The sequence below is a fragment of the Protopterus annectens genome, chromosome 3.part1 (assembly GCF_019279795.1).
Source record: "Protopterus annectens isolate FY-2018-M chromosome 3.part1, PAN1.0, whole genome shotgun sequence".
In the NCBI taxonomy this organism is placed as follows: Eukaryota; Metazoa; Chordata; order Ceratodontiformes; family Protopteridae; genus Protopterus; species Protopterus annectens.
The window spans coordinates 1,835,678,846-1,835,696,657 of NC_056732.1; the positions used below are offsets into that span (position 1 = coordinate 1,835,678,846).

The 17,812-nt window shown below is 40.2% G+C and overlaps 1 protein-coding gene across 1 annotated transcript in view; it reads right to left on the minus strand.

Annotated features, from left to right (window-relative positions):
* LOC122798729 (gastrula zinc finger protein XlCGF26.1-like) overlaps positions 1-17,812 on the minus strand; it is a 90,742-nt gene that overhangs the window by 6,260 nt on the left and 66,670 nt on the right. The window contains exon 3 of the mRNA XM_044067829.1: positions 15,689-15,811. Within this exon, the coding sequence (XP_043923764.1) occupies positions 15,689-15,811 (123 nt within the window). The remainder of the gene's footprint in view (positions 1-15,688; positions 15,812-17,812) is intronic.

Consider the following 17,812-nt stretch of genomic DNA (forward strand, 5'->3'; position numbering starts at 1 on the left):
AGTCAGGACTGATGAGTCCACCTCCATTAACAGACTGGTCACCAACGATGTACCTCAGGGCTCCTATTTGGGACTTACTTCTTTGAGGTAAGGGTTAATGTAAAGGGCCTTTGGCTGACCACATTCACAGATGACTGCAAATTGGGAGCTATCATATATTCCCCATGACATAAACATCTTACAAGAGGGTCTAACACAGACAAATGACTGATGCCACAGTCATGGATTAAAACTCAATGCCAAGAAATGTGTTACAGTGCCTTTTAGAAAAACAGTCACCCAGACTAATTACTCCATGAATAAGACACTCCTAAGAGTTGACCTGGTAGTCAGGAATCTGGGAACATATGTTGAGAAACATATGGCCAAGTCAGTGAGGAAAGTCATTGTATGTTGCCTAACTTACAGGTAAAGGCACAGCATCCAGATTACCTGACATTTATCTGACCCATTATCAAGTAAAATGCACCTGACTAGATATATGCAACAGTTGGAATGCCGAAAGGTTCCTTACTAGCAGAAGCCAGGGTAAAAACAAAAACACACTGTCCTACACAGATCACCTTAAAGCCCTATCCCTATACTCAATCTCCCACAGGTTATTGGGAGGTGATCTATGCCTGGCATACAAGTCATCCTCAGATCCAGCTCTCATAGATCTTTGCACATCCATAATGAACATCTTCAGTACCAGTAGATCCAAGGATTTAAATTTCCTTTACAACATAAATAGGACATGTTGGAGAGACAGATATGTGACTCAGAGGCTCCCCATGCTCTGGAAAAGGCTCTCCATCCATGTGAAGCAGATTCCATCCCCAACCCTATTTAAGGTAACATTGGCCAACAGATGGGAAATCAGAAATTTACCCCAGCTGGCCCCCATTTCTCTGATAGCAGAGACAGACAGTAACTATGCCCAAACTAACATACCCTTCCACCCCACATAACTTTTAGAAACCTCCTAACTAGTATACCTCCTCCTAATAAATAGCCATGATACAGGGGGACACAATTTGGGTTGGGTTGGGCTGTGCGGCAAGGCTTATAAAGGCTCTGGTGGTTGTTAGCCTAGTATATACCTATGAACCTATGAAGGGAACCACTGCCCATACTTCAATACACTGTGGTAAAATTTTCCCTAGTGTTTTGTCCAATGTCTTGTCCAGTTCTAGAATAACTGTATTTCCCAAATATCTTAAAATATTTGTCAGCCATTTAAAACGAAGCATTTGGAGAGAATCATTTCGCAAACATCATAAACTGAATGCCAGTTATTTAAACGGAAACATTTGAAAAGTTGTCTGTGATGTTTCTTATTTTATTTTGATTACCATATTTTTCTCCCTCCTTACCTACTATGAGAAAAGACCTCAGCTCAAGCCTTCAGAGGTGCTTCTCTGGTTTCCTCTCGCAAATCATTAAAGGGGAGGACAAATTCTTGTCTTTGACTTGTATGTCTGAGAGATTCCCTTGGTCAATGGGGTTTGTTTTGGTTCAACAAAAAGTAAAAAAACAGTAGGAAAACACACAAAGCCTGCATAGTCCTCTCATAACTTCAAACAGCTAGCAACCTTTAATTCTGAGCTTCAAGAATTTATATATGTATCTCAGACCACCAGCAAAGCTTGTAGAAAAGAAGGCTCATTTTAAGGACTCAAAAACCCTTTTTAAAGATGAAGTTGAACTCTAATAAAGAAGTTTCCAGAGCAATAGAAGAGATGTTTTAAATAACATCTTGAGCTGCGTACCCATGATGAAACCACACTGGTCTTCATTAATCAAAAGTGGAGATTTGGAATGTTTAAAGAAAGAAGTTACATAACTGCTCATTACTATTTAAAAATGAGCAAATTTCCTGGACAGCCCAACCAGCATGCCTTTATAAATTGAGGATATAGCAAAAGAAAAAAGTCTGGAAAATGAAATACCATTGAAAGGGTCAGACTTTCTATTAGCATATGCTGGGGGACAGCAAAATATGAGAAAAATCAGGTATGTTCTGCAAAAGTAAAGAAATAGAAACATACCTAATTTACCTTGTAGTTCTCTACTGTCCCTCAAAATCCTGACTTCTTAAATGTTAAAAAACAAAACAAAATAACCCCACAGCAATGGAGATTTTCCTTTCTCCACTGCCTCTCCTGCATTGCAGTGCTGTATAGGTTCATAGGTTCATAGGTTAGTACTAGGCTGTCGGCCATAGGGCCTATACAAGCCTAGCCATAACAATTCCCTGGCTATTTCTTCCCACACTAGTTATTTCCCTGGACCCCTGTCTAGTAGGGTGACTGATGTAATCCCCGGGGTGAATTTCCTTTCTCCCATCCAATTGTCAAGGTTCCTTTTGAAGAGGGCCAAAGAGGCACTCTGCTTGACATGTATGAGCAGTCTATTCCAGAGTCTGGGGAGTCTCTGGGTCAGGAACTTATCCCTCCAGCATGTTTTGTTTATTGTGATGACAAGGTTTAGACCCCTGGAGCATGTGGCTCTGAGGGATTGGGATTTCTTTTAGTGTAGCATGTCCAACAGTCTGGGTTTGGCATGGACTTGTATGTTAAGCACAGATCGCCTCTGAGTAGACAATATGCAACAGAGTATAGCTGGAGTTTTTTAAGGCGGTCAGCGTAGGGCATCTGCTTTAGGCCTGTGATTGTTTTAGTGAGGTATTTTTCCAGCCTTTCTAGTTGTTGCAGATGTCTTGAGAGGTACATACCAAATGGGGCATTGTATTCTATAATGGGTCTAATGAGGGATGCATACAGTGGGACAATGACCTCCTGTTTTCTGGATGAAAAGCCCTTAGTGATAAGGTGTGCCACATAGAATGATTTCCTGACTGTTGTGGTGATGTGGTTACCGAAGGTGAGACCACCGTCCACCTGTGTCCCTAAGTCTCTTATCACACTTTCTGTGTTTAGTGTACTACTACCTATGTGGTAATTCATGGGTTCATGTTTTTTTCCCAAAAGGGATAACTATACATTTCTTGGCATTGAGCTTGAGCCCATGGCTCTGGCGCCAAGCATCTGTTTCTGTAAGGCCCTTTTGTAGAGTATCCACATAATTTGGGGATTCAATAATGGCTCCCAGTTTGCAGTCATCTGCGAACTTTGTTAGCCAGAGTCCCTTAGTGTTGGCCTGTACTTCAGAGAAGTAGATGCCAAACAAGAGTGGTCCCAGGACTGAACCCTGAGGTACTCACTTGTCTGGAGCTGGATTTGGAGTCGGCTACTTTTACAGTGTGTGTTCTGTCAGTAACAGGAACTAAATGCTTTGCAAGTGTGGTATGCTCGGCCAAACCATTAACATATCATACACCAACGGTCAGCAATAGCAATACTAAAACACTAAAATCCAAAGTAAATAGAGATTGTTTATTAAATATCCATTTTAAGTTTCTTATTCAAACCGGTTTCAGCTATCCAGCCTTCATCAGTGAATAAAATTTTACATCCAATGTGAATAATGAATATTTATACATGGCCCCAACCAATGAAAAACATGGTGTGATCCAACAGACTAATTCAAGCAACCTAGTCAGCAATAAGCATGCAAAATTGCATCACAATATTAATAATAATGAATAAGACATAATACAACATTACTTAACAATATAATAAAATAAAATATGTAACCCAAATTAATAAATATGAGTAAATATTATATTAAAGTATATTATTATTTCTCTAATTTTACATAGAGGCATATAGTCCATAATTCCAATGCCAAGCATAGAATGTCACATATATATTACAATATAACAGGGGTTGGGAGGGTGGCCTAATGGTTAAGGTGTTTGCCTTACAAACACAAGGTGCAGGGTTTGAGTCTCACAAGGGATAATTGGGTAGGCTTAAAATGACTCTCAAGGGCAGTTAGCTTAGTACTAATCTATGAACCTATAAAGATCAAGTAGTATATATATCCAGAGGGTAAAAAATAAACAATTATATACATTTATGTGTGTATTTGGCATATGGTAACATGTTGTTTGATTCCAGAGTGGGGGATAGTGTCAAAAGGCCTTGGAGAGGTACAGATAGGCTGTGTGGACTGCCTTACCCTCATCCATGGCTCTGGAGACTGATTCAAAGAAGTCAATCAGGTTCAGGAGACAAGATCGGTCCTTCATGAACCTAAACTGGGTGGGGTCCAATGTTTGAAGGTTGCCAATGTCTTTGTTTATAAGTTCCATGATAATACATTCCATGGCCTTGCAGATCAGGCTTGTCAGACTGATGGGGCGGTAGTTCCCAGGATCCAAGGTGTATTCCCCCCTTGTGGAGTGGGATAACTGTAGCTGTGCACCACTCAGTGGGCACAAAGCCTGAGGTGAGGCTATGATTAAACATGACACTTAGGTGAGGTACCAGTTCATGCAGTACACAGCCCGGGATGCCATCTGGTCCCATGGATGCTGTATTCTTGGCTTTGGAGAGTGCATTTTTTTACCTGTGTGGCCGTTATTACTGGAATTTGGCAATCTTCCGGTATTGAGATGGGCTGTTTAGGGGTGAGAGGGGGATGAAGTTGGCACTGAATTGATCTGCCAGGATACTGGCAATATCCTTGGGATCAGTATATTTAATGCATTTCTGTTGCAGCTCAGAGCACATCTGAGCATTGCCATTTAGATTCTTGACATAGTTATAGAGTGCCTTGTGGTTGTCTTTGGAATCTTTGGCAATTTTATTTCCATAACTAGCTTTGGAGGATTTTATGAGGGATATCAGCTTCTAACTGAGGTTGGTAAGGGAGTTTTTTGCATCCTGGGATTTTCCTCTTTTCTGCAACAGTTTCTTCCTTTTGTTGTAAAGTTTGTTTATGGCAGGGGACCACCAGATTGGCTTCCTTTTTTTTGGAGGAGAGCATCTTGGTTCTATTTGGGATGGCACAATTCATGCATGAGTGGATGTGCTCGCATAGTACCTTAGTGTAGGATTCAGCAGTCGAACTTTCAGTTCCCGTCTGCATGGGTGTCATGAAGTTTGTCACTGCTGACTTGAGTAGCATGAAGTTGGCTTTGGAGAAGTTTTTATGGAGGTTTCCTTACTGGGGGGTGGGTGTGGGATGTGGATGTTAAGGGTGATTAGTTTATGGTCAGACCTGACCAATGAAGGGGTGACCATAGATGTGGAGCATCGATTTCCCATGTTGATAATGACCAGGTCTAGGATGTTGGAGCTCCTGGTGGGACTATGGATTAGTTGATCCAGCGCATTGGAATTTATGAATTCCAAGAACCGTTGGGCAAAGGTGTTGTTACATGAGTAGTTTTCCCAGTTAATGGCAGGGTAGTTGAAATGACCCAGTATTAGGGTGTTTGGTTGTATCTTAATATTTCCAGTATGTTTAGAAAGGTGTAGTGAGAACCTTGGGGCATGGTGGGGGATCTGCAGCAAGCTACAATATGGATTAAAGTCTTACCTAGTGTTAGTTGCACCTGGAGAATTTCAGACGCATTGTGTTGGGCAACTAACCTGGTGGTGTGAATATCCTTGGTGAATATGGACACTCCTTCACCTTTAGTGTTTCGGTCCTGGTTTGGTGGCCGAAAAGTGTGGTAAAAGTTGTAGCCTGGTATTGCAGGGGTGCTCTCTGGAACCTTGAACCAGGCCTCAGTTACTGTACAGATATCAATGTTCTCCATTTTTAGGAGTGCCTTGAGAGACTGCATTTTGAGGTTTAGACTTCTAGCACTGAGTAGCATTACCTTCAGAATTTGCATGCTTGTACCTGTTACGGTGGTGGTTTTGTCCTTTGAACTTTGCCTAAAAAAGGCACTACAGGGGTGGCAAGAACCTTAGCCAGTAACCTGAATCCCAGGGGCAACAGGTGCAGACCATCTCTGGCAAACCATCGTGGTCTGTTGATCATGTCATTGCAGGCAGACAGATACTGGATCCCCTTTGAATGACACCAAAAGCTTAGCCAATTGTTGAAGTCAACCATTTTGTCCTTAAATTGTGGTATGATTCTGGGCAAAGGCAGGATGATACTCAGGGCTAGGGTCATACCTGTCTGGGCCACATGATCCAAGAGCTCTTCCATGTCTCTTTTCATGTAGTCCAGGGAGGTACATCTCAAGTCATTCACTCCAACATGGACAATGACAGAGTCATATTTGTACTTGTTGTGGAGTGACTTAAGTGCATGCATTATGTGGCAGATCCTGGCATCCGACAGACAGCTGACTGTAATTTTCTCCTTGTTCAGCCTGGTGAGTGGGACATCAGTGTGCCTGACTATAGAGTCACCTATGACTAAAGTGTTAGGTATGTTGTCTTGCCTTAGGGGTTGTTGCTGGGTGGCACACTGGTGTTGTGAGCTATGTGACACTTTGGTTGTGATTGGTGTTTGTTTGAGTTTCAGCTTCGGAGGTCTTTGTTGCTTGGACAGGTTACAGTTAAGGGCCTCCGTATATGTGGATTTAATGTTGCTATGTGTGGGTGTTGGTGGTGTGGGTTTAGAAGGGCTATGTGTTGCTTGAGGTGTAGTGTGGGTGTTAACCTTCTCCTCTTGACTGTCTAGCACAGTCTTGGGTGGAGAGAGCTTTGCTTCCAGTTTGGCAATGTAGCTTTGCTTCCAGTTTGGCAATGTAAGTGCATCTCTCACAGGTTGTAGTGTTGGGTGGTAGGAGGAGAGGGTTGTCTGTGTACATGAGGCAATTGCTGCATTGCCCCAGTATGCCCAGATCCACCAGGTGGACAGGAGAAATCACCAAAAGCTGACCCTTGGACATGCCTGGCCTGGTTTGGTGCTTTTTTTGTAAAGTACAGGAGCTGTTTTCCCTTGCCTTAGCAAGGTATTTGCAATTATAGGCTGTTTAGTGCCTATGATTAATTTCTCCTTATTAACAATGAGAATTGAGTGTTTGTACCAGTTTAAGGCTTCCTAGTGCTTTCAAGCAGGTATTAGAGCAAGTGCTAGTCACAGGGATGCTTAAAGGTAAGATGAAAAAAAATGGTTTATCCTAAACACTGCAGTGTGCACTAAATGAGTTAAATGTGAATGTAGGTAACTTAAGTTTTACCTGTCTAAAAAGTTAAGTTTTAGTGGAGAGTCACTATTTTATAAACGGCAAGATAGATTGAAAGGGGTGGTCACTTTTGTATTTTGGTACTATGGAATACAGTAGGATGGCCAATAAATTTAAATAGTTGAAGGGGAGTGATTTCACAAAATGATAATTTTGTGCTTGCTCACACAAGCCAGTGAAAGCAGAGAGGAAATGAGATATATGGTCAAATTAACATAAGGGGCAGGCAACTAAAAAGACAGTGGTATGTAAGAACACGACAGTAAACGAGTGGGGGGGGGGGGATTTCTGCCTGACTCACAAGAGACAGAGCTGTGGTCTCTTTTGAAGTTTTAATATGCAGTTAAAAGCAGAATAGAAGTAAAACACAAGTTAAAGAAAACAAATCACAGTATTCAAAACATAAAAAGGCAGTAAAGTAATACAAAATACAACAAATAAAAAGCAAACAAACCTTTCCTTCACAGCAAAGTGTAGCAGAATCTGTGTGAGCCTTTCTAATAAAGGCTCACATTTTGTATTGTGAAAGCGTGAGAACACGTCCCATACACACGTGTAGTACGTCTGTAAACAAGGAAGAACACTGAAGAAAACTGAAGTGCCATTATACAATGAAATTATTTAAGAATGGTAAACAATTTATTTCTTAAATAATGCCAATGTATAAAAGCAACAATCCACTCTTGTTTGTGGGTATATCAGGATATACCTATGGTTGGCTCCATTTCATCCCTCAGGTTTTGCCCTCATGATCAAACCACACCAACCACGGGGAAATCCTGACATACCTACACATACATTTGTGGATTATTGCTCAAGAAAGCTATATGAGGAAAATATGAACAAATGAGGGATGTGACTAAAACGCAAAAATTTATTTTGAAAGACAAAAAGAAATAACACCATTGTTATCTTAAAATGTGAAGAATATTAATGTAATTAAGGTGCCAAGAAGTAAGAAAGGAGAGATAGTAAGAAATAAAGACGGCACTACTGAACCAATGAAACCATGCATTGACAATAAGTATCAGAAGCTGGAGGTCAAGGTAGAAGAAGCCCTGCAGGTGAAAATGTTAACATGATCAAGTGAACAAATCAGAAGGGAGGATTCCAGTGGAAGAAAGGGATACAATGCTTTGTTTAGGTAATGAAAAAATCTGTTTCAGTAGAAAATGGTTTACTTTATATTTTTTTATAGAAATATTAATGGGACAGGTAAACATCTGATTTTGGAAGTGTAACACAAATGGATTGAAGAATGGAATAAAAAAAGAAATTTGTTGAATAGTAGTAAAATTTATATGGAAGAAGGAAAAATAAATATATATAACTAGAGACCTATTACATTGTGTAACACAGACTATGAAAGTTTTCTAAAGCTCGGACAAGTAAAACTGTTAAAATAATAATAAATATGGCTAATGAAATTATTTATGCCGCAAAAGGTAGGGACATAAAGGAAATGTTGATTATAGCAGAATAAACAGAGGGCAGTATTACAAGAGAAAAGAAGGAAGAGCTGTGACCTGCAACTTAACAAAATAAGAGCTTATGATAGGGTTAATCATGAACAAACACAGTTTTACAATATTAGGCAATTGGGTATAATTGCTGAGACAGTATACAAACATTCTAAAGCACAAGTGAGAGTAAATAGGTGGACAGGAAAGCAAATAAGCACAAGATGACCAAAACAAGGGTGTGCAATAAAGGATGTTACTTTTTTGTCTAATTAAGAACGCTAATGTGGAAAAAAGTAAGAAAAGGTTGGATAAAGTTAGGTGGGAGATAATATATCTCCCCTCAACTATGGTGCAAACATATGATATTATTTTGGTAAGAGAAAGTAGGGGTTAAATCCGGGAGATTATTATGGATGCAGAAAACAATTTCATGAAAATGGGCTTAAGTCATTATAAAAGCAGCAAGTGATATGAAAAACAAGTTAAGAGACGATAAAGTTTATGAAGCAGAGAGTCAGGTATTAGCTGTATAAGAAAAAGAAATATTATAGATAAGGAATGGTATAACATTCTTGAAAAATAGATGAAACGGTTAATATCTGGAGATCATTTAAAGCTTCATCTTTAAAACATGTTTGTTTAGTTAATGGGAAAAAAATCAATATTTTGAGTTATATGGGTAGGGAAGATGTCATTCTAGAACAGAAGGAAACGGAATTATTGCAGATAATTATGGTTCATGGGTTAGTACTAAGCTAACTGCCCTTGCGAGCCATTTTAAGCCTAGCCAATTATCCCGTGTGAGACTCAAACCCTACACCTTATGTTTGTAAGGCAAACACCTTAACCATTAGGCCGTCCTCCCAACCCAATAACTGGCCCTGCCATGGCTTGAACCCAGGACCCCTTTTCAATTTATTATTATTTATTATTTTCATTTCAATTTCATTCTAGATTATGTCCTAGTAAAATAAGGATAATATATATATATATATATATATATATATATATATATATATATATATATATATATAGATATATATATATATATAGATATAGATATATATATAGATATAAAATGAAAAGCAGAAAGGGGAACTTGGGATGTGTTGGAATCTGGTTATATTTTCAGATTCCTTGAATATATGCCATGTATTAGAAAAAAGTCTATGGATGGAAAAATCATAGGAAGAATTACAAGAAAAATATAAGGATGTTTGGAACAACACAAATATAGAGAAACGTAAAAAACACAATACTAACAAAATGTGAAATAAAACTGTATTAAATGAAAGCATTTGATTGGAAAATCATCTCAAAACATATTATAAACTAAAAGTAAACTGCAATGGTAAAGGTTAATGGACATTTCTTTCTGGATAGATGCATCAGAAAATATGGATGTTAAGAAAAGGAAATGTATTAGCTGGAGAAAGAAAAGATTTCAAAATATATTTGAAGGGTCAGATTTTTTATGGAGACCTTCTACAGACATGCTTCTAGTAAAAAAAGAAATGTAAACTATAAAGTACTGAGACCCCTTCTTTTCGGCACATATTTTTCTGACCTCCATGCCACAAAACCAGACATACTGTAAATCATGCTTCAGTCATTCTTCTATTAATACAGATGTACTTCATCAGGAACTACTCCTTACAATCCAGTGGTCTACAGAAAAAGGACTCAAAGTAAATGCAAACAAAGTTCAGCATCGTCACTTCTGAGAAACTCTCCTCACGTACAACATAGCCAGAACTCCAGTCCACATAATCATCTTTGTTAATTAGGCAGGCCCTTTTCTGGGATGACCCAGGAACAATGTCTGGTTAAGTGACTAGTTCAGTGTCACACAGCAGGCAAATGAGGGCTGAGGGAATCAAACTCTGTACCACAGGAATTACAGCTGGGAACCTTAACCTCTGCACCAGCTGCCAGCCAGATACAAACATGGTAGTAACTGATCTCAGCACCTTGTCAATAGTTTCCTCATCTTTGATCACCATGAAGCAAAAGTAGTTAGAAAAGCCTTCTAATTAGCACAACTGATTTCCAAAGGTATCTGATCTAGGTCAAAGGATGTTACTGTTCCTCTGTACTCTGCCCTAATTAGACCAATTGACTGCAATACCCTTTTCGGCATACACCTAGCCGGTAATATAAAGCAGCTAGAAAGACTCAAATGTTTGCAATAGAAAATATCACAGAACTAAAAACCCTTAGCTACTCAAACTAAAAGCCCTACCTCTATACTCTGTGTTATATAGACTTCTGTGTGGAAATTTATGCCTGGCACTCTGTGCCAAGGAACACTTTAGTCTAACAGATCTGACACCTTCAAATAATGAATGGCAAGACATATGCCCAAACCAAGGATTGGGCTTCTACCAACACATAAAACCTTTTTGAGGGACAGCTTCATTATTAAATAAGTTGTTTCATCTCTTCTATACACTGTCCCTGCATGTTAATGAGAGATACCTTTGCATCCTTTAAGACTTACCTTGATGGCTGGATGGATGCTGGCAAGTTCATCCCTTTACCCAACATGTTTTTTCCTCTTATGTAAGTCTGGTATTTGCAAGGTACACATTGTTTGCAAGCATACTTACCATGTAGTTTCTATAATAGTATAATCCTAAAGATTTTGTAAAGCAGAATGTTGAAATGTGAAACAACACCAAAATATATCTACATTTATGAACTACAAAAAATGAAACACATTTTGGGAGAAGATTCATACTAGGCTAACTGGCCTTGTAAGCCTAGCCAGTTATCCCTTGTGAGACTCAAACGCTGCACCTTGTGTTTGTAAGGCAAACACCTTAACCATTAGATCACCCTCCCAACCAAAGAAATTTGGAATTAAAGGCATATGAGTTTTGATACAGTGCTTGTTACATGGATATTACAGGAGAGAAAAGGACTAAGAAAAAATCAGAATACAGATATGTTTGATGTGTTTTTATGGAAGGAAAGACATTACTATTTACTTTATAATAAAACAGTGAGTATTGAAAGCAATTATTAAAAAGTAAGTTTTAGATATGGCAAAAGGAGCAGAACGATACATATTTGTATGCGCGTGTGTGTATGTGTGTGTGTGTGTGTGTGTGTGTGTGTGTGTGTGTGTGTGTGTGTGTGTGTGTATATATATAGAGAGAGAGAGATGTAGTCTTCCAAATCAAATTGAAGAAACATCATTGCCCAAAATGTTGACATGTTAATATCGACAACAAAACATTGACAGGCAACTGTGCATGCTCCAAGCAATAACCTTGGACAATGCAAAATAAGCAAGCTTTTTTAATGGGAGCAAGCCCTCTTCTTGCACCCCCAATGTGTGGGGCTACTGCTAGTTATGTATACTAACTCCAAGACTGCACTAACTCCAAGACTGCACAATATCCAGGGATTATCGATCTTGCACACCTGTTGACCACCTGTTTCTGTCGTCCACAGTGTACTGACAAAACAAATGTCAATATTTATGCACTTCACTCAAGTGGACCAAAATCATAATATACATACAAACATGAACACACACACACACACACACACACACACACACACACACACACACACACACACACACACACACACACACACACACACACACACACACACACACACACACACACACACACACACACACACACACACACACACACACACACACACACACACACACACACACACACACACACACACACACACACACACACACACACACACACACACACACACACACACACACACACACACACACACACACACACACCAAGTTACCACCATCTCATACAGCTGAACCTTCAGTTTAATGATCCATCTAAGGGACAGAACCTGAGGTATGAGGCACATCCTCCCTCCATGCTGCTTTACAGTGTCAGGAACCTCAGGTATGCAGCACGTCCTCCCTCCATGTTGCTCAGTGTCAGGAACCTCAGGTATGCAGCGCATCCTCCTTCCATGCTGCTTTACAGCAATAGTACTGGAATATGAATCCAATTTGTTAGCGTTAGGCTAGAACACTTTGAGCTTTCTGGTATGAAAAGGTGAGTGTACTACTTGTTGAGTCTCTGACAATGTGCCTGACAGCATAATTCTAAAGTCATTGATTGGGAGGGTGTTACAATTGTTAAGGTGTTTCCCTCACAAACACAGGGTACTGGGTTTGATTCTGACCTTTGGGGAACTTGGCTAAGCTTAAAATAGCCTAGTACTTGCATATTAACCTACTGGCGCCAGACACTAAGCAGAAAATAACATTTGGGGTTGGTGGTTGGCATAGTGGTTAACGCATTTACCTCACAGACACTAGGTACAGGGTTTGATATTCACCTTTCGTCAATGTCTGATTACTGGCTAGGCATGTAACAGCCTTGTACTTTAACCAAGGATGTAAACATAAACCACTGAACAAAGAAATGAAGCAACAGTGGTGCAGATGGACATAAATCACTGACTGCACTTCTGATGACCTGACAGACTAGAGGTAGGGCAGAACAGATGGCCATTCTGAGGGAGATGGGAGGCAGACATGGAATGTACTGGTGTCCTTAGAAGAACAGTTAGACTGCAAAATGATGTGGCCCGGAGGGTGGCTTTTAGATTCACTATGCCACCACTGGGTGGTAGCCTTCATAGCAGATGTATGTATGATAGCATGCACCCACATGGTGAAGCCATTGTCAGCTCTACAGCAACATGGTTCACTCATTTCCTCACCCAGGGGGGTGCAGTTAGGTACATCACAATTGTGCTCATTGTAGAAATGCTGGTAAGGCCACAAGCAACCTTCACAGCTGCCTGAATGATGCCCCCTAGATGGCTCTAACCTCCATGGTTATGGGGGTCTTCTTACCATGGAAGAATGAAGGGTCTCAAGCCTAATGGTGAGCTTGACAGTCAGCAGATCCAGGAGCAAAAATAAACTCCTAGAAAAAAAATCAAAGAAATGGACAGCTTCAGCTAATCATAATTGAAAGTTATGTACACCTTGGGTTGAGCTTCACATGCAACAGAATATGGTCAGAGATACTATAGCAGATAATTCCTTCAATTTAAAATAGCACCTGGCTACTGCTTTTTAAAATGCAATGCGTCACTTGCATATTAATGTGGACGCTGTTGCTGTTTTATGAATAAGCATGGCCTTACTAAAATTATTTAAAAAAAACAACAGCCTGATGTAGAATTTATTTAACATTTGTTTACTGGGAAAGTCCAACTAGGACAAAGCCTATTTTCAGTCGAGGGCCAGGGAGAAACACTCTAGATGCATGTCTTTGGAATGTGGGAAGAAACTGGAGTATCTGGAGGAAACCAACACGAATGCAGGGAGGACACGCAGACTCCATACAGAAGGCATCCTAGCTGAGAATCAAACCAAAGAACCTCTTGCTATGAGGTGACAATGTTAGCCGCTGCACCACTGCACCACCCAAACATAGAACATAATGAGAAAAGCTACAGTGGTTAGAAGATATAGTGTGTGATCTTATAACACACCGACACTGCTTTCTCCTCCTCCTAATTCTACAAAGGAAGAAAAGATACTTTTAGCTTGAATTGATCACATGATCACAGAATCATAGGAAGTTACTCAGCTATTGGTCCTGAGACCCTTATAAGCCTAGCCAAGAGTTTAGCCCATGTTTAGACAAGTCACACCCAAAGTCCCTGTCCAGCAGGGACACAGGCAGAATCCCAGGAGTGTATTTTCTGTTACCCATCCAGTTATCCAGTTTGTGCTTAAAAAGGGATAATGAGGTGCTCTGCTTGATGTGGAGAGGGAGTCTATTCCACAGATGGGGGAGTCCGTAGGACACAAATCTTTCCCACCAACAAGTCCTATTGATGTTACAGACCAGGTTAAGGTTGCGTGTGTGGGTTACTCAACTGGAGCTTGACTTGCAGATATGCAGCAGTCCCATCAAGGCGGGGTCTGCGATTGCTTTGTATGCCAGACAGAGGACACCTCTGAGGAGTCTGTATGAAACTGAGTAGAGGGACAGGGCTTTTAGCCTATCTGTGTAGGGTAGATGTTTAAAGCCTTGGATTCTCTTGGTAAGGAAGCTCTGTGGTCTCTCCAGCTGCTGCATGTCCTTTGCGAGGTATATGCCAAAGGGGACGTTGTACTCAATAATTGGCCTTATAAGGGAAGAACATATGGATATTATGACCTCCTTGTCCCTGGATGAGACACCCTTACTTATGAGGTGGGCCATGTAGAAAGCTTTCCGTACAACGGAAGCAGCATGGTGGTCAAAAGTCAGGTTGGTTTTGATTATATTATATTATATCCTTTCATATTCTCTTCCCTTTATATCTAATGCCACCTAGAGACAGACGGTCAGGTTTCCCACCTGGTTCTTCTGCTCTTTTCTGGATTTTACTGTGTGAATCCCTACAGTACTTTTCTTCATTAGAAAAAGAATAGAATACATGGTTTGTATGTTGTACAAAACTACTGCTACAGCTGAGTGTATATTCAGTCCACCGTTGGTGTCACACTCAATCTTTCTTCTTCACATCTAAACTATTTCAGCTGTTTGCCATGGGCATGGTGTTCAGCATTTCTGGGGGAAGAAACAGTGCTGCCCAGCACATTTGCTCATTTCTGAGGCAAAAGAAAACAAAAACAGATGGCATGACCTCTAACAAGGCAATATGCTGTCTTCCCTGTCAGTCATGCTGACTCATTTTCTTATATGTCCAATGGTTGTTCTGCTTTCCCCACCCGCCACACTTCAGTGCTGTATCATGATTCCTGACAGTACTGTTCATTTTCTAGCCTTGTGGCCTTCAGGGCCATAGATGCTTTTTTTTTGCTAAAGAGCTGCTATTCTATTGCATGTCACTCCTCCCCAGTCTTTGTCACTGCAGCAGTTGCCTGTTATTACATGTTGTCACACCTCCCTCACCTTCTGTGTTCAACACTGCAAAAAGCAACCACAAAGAATGCAGCCACAACTCTGATGGACACGACATATTTTGGGCAAAGTCTTTATTTCTCTGGAACCACTGTGCAGCATGAATTTGGGGAGTCTGTCTTATTTCAGGTGAAGTAGTATACCCACCCCAAATCAGCACACCTCCTCTTCAACATCTTCCAATTTCTTAACTTATTTACAGTCACAAGTATGAAACAGCTAAACATCTAATTATCTGATAAACTACTTACTGGTGAAGCTGCCATCAGAGAGCCGACTTTGCTGCAATGTTACCCCTCCTTTTATAGTACCAAATGATACTTCCTCATCTTTGCCAATAAGTAACCACAGATGCTCTATGGGGATCTTGTATCCTACAAACCAAAATAACAAGGAATCTAGAGTTAAAATCAGATTTTGGAGTGTCTGTATTGTATTTATCAATGCCCATATGTAGCTGAAGGGTAATGATTAAAATAAGGCAGAATACAACAAGATATCACTATAACGGATAGTATTTAAAAATATAAGAGACAAGACATAAGAGCTACTGCTGAAAGCTCCATTAGCTTTATTTTTATTTATTTATTTAACATTTGTTTACCGGGGAAGTCTGACTGGGCTAATTGCCCATTTTCAGCAGAGGCCAGAGGAGAAAAGTTCCACATAAAAAAATAAACACACAATGTAACAGAACAAAATTTAACAGATTAAAAGAATTACACAGATCATTAAGAAAGCATGTTATACAATGGAATTACTATTCATTAATATTCGTCCAATAACATTCCAATAGCCTTTAAGTATTTTGTCAAAAGTTAAGTATACATTAGTGAAGTAAGTGGAAAAAAGCAGCAAGAGGGTGGATTGAGGTAGGGAAATTTCAAGTAAGTTCAGCCTGGTGAGGAGCAAGAGTATAACCAGTTGTCATTTAGATGGATCTTTACCAGGTTTTTGAACTGTGCTGAGTTCATAGGTTCATAGGTTCATAGGTCCATAGGTCCATAGGTTCACAGGTAGGTACTAGGCTATTGGCCCTAAGGTCTATATAAGCCTAGCCAAAAAGGTACCCTGGCTTTCGCCACCCAAGAAAATTATTTTCCTGTGCCACTGTCGAGCAGAGCCACAGAGGTGATCCCTGAGGTGATTTTCCTATTTCCCATCCAATCATCAAGATTTTTCTTGAAGAGTGCTAATGAGGAGCTTTGTTTGATATAGATAGGTAGTTTGTTCCAGAGTATTGGAAGTCTCTGGGACAGGAATCTATCCCCCTAGAGCATGTAGCTCGGAAGGATTGGGATTTCTTTAAGTGAAGCATGGTTAACATCTCTGGGTTTGACATAGCTTTGTATGTTAGGCAGAGATTGCCTCTGAGTAGGCGATATGCAATGGAGTAAAGCTGGAGTTTTCTGAGATGGTCTGCGTAGGGCATCTGTTTGAGGCATTTCTGCGGCCTTTCCAGTTGTTGTAGATGTCTTGTGTGGTACATACCAAAAGGGGAGTTGTACTCTATAATGGTTCTAATGAGTGATGAGTAGAGGGGAACAATGACGTCTTTTTTCCTGGATGAGAAACCTTTTGTGATAAGGTGTGCCACATAGAAGGATTTCCTGACTACTGTGGCGATGTGATTATCAAAGGAGAGACTACTGTACACCTGTGTCCCAAGGTCTCACACTTTCGGTGTTAGGTAGACTACCGCCTATGAGGTAGTTTATGGGTACAGAGTTTTTACGAAAGGGGATGACAATGCACTTTTTGGCATTGAGCTTGAGGCCATGGCTTTGACACTAGGCATCTGTCTCAGTGAGGCCCTTTTCTAGGATGTCCACACCGTTAGGAGTTTCAATTATGGCTCCTAGTTTGCATTCATCTTTAAACTTCATTAGCCAAAGACCTTCTGTGTTAGCCTGTACTTCACAGAAGTAGATACCAAACAGGAGAGGATCCGGGGCTGAACCCTGTGGTACTCCAATTGTCACTGGTCTGAAGTCAGATTTGGAGTCTGCTACTTTCACAGTGTGGGTTTTGTCAGGACAGATGAGAAATAGAAACCAGTGCCAGAAAATATATAAAATAATTCGGTCAGGCAAAAAAAATAATTCAGTCAGGCAAAATTAAGACAATGCAGAACTCTTAAAGGTTAAAATGCCAAGAAATATACTTATCAATCAGCGATATATTTCCAGATTATTTGAAAATCTCACTTCAGCCAGAACACCAGGAGTTTCCAACAGTGTGTGCAAGAAATTACAAACAGAAACTATTTTTAAATCAGCAAGCCTTGAAGCAATTAGATAACACAAAAGCTGTTAGACCAGTTTTCTAAACTCCACCACAGGAAAAGGGGGGATCCAGTTTCAGGACAGGTGAGA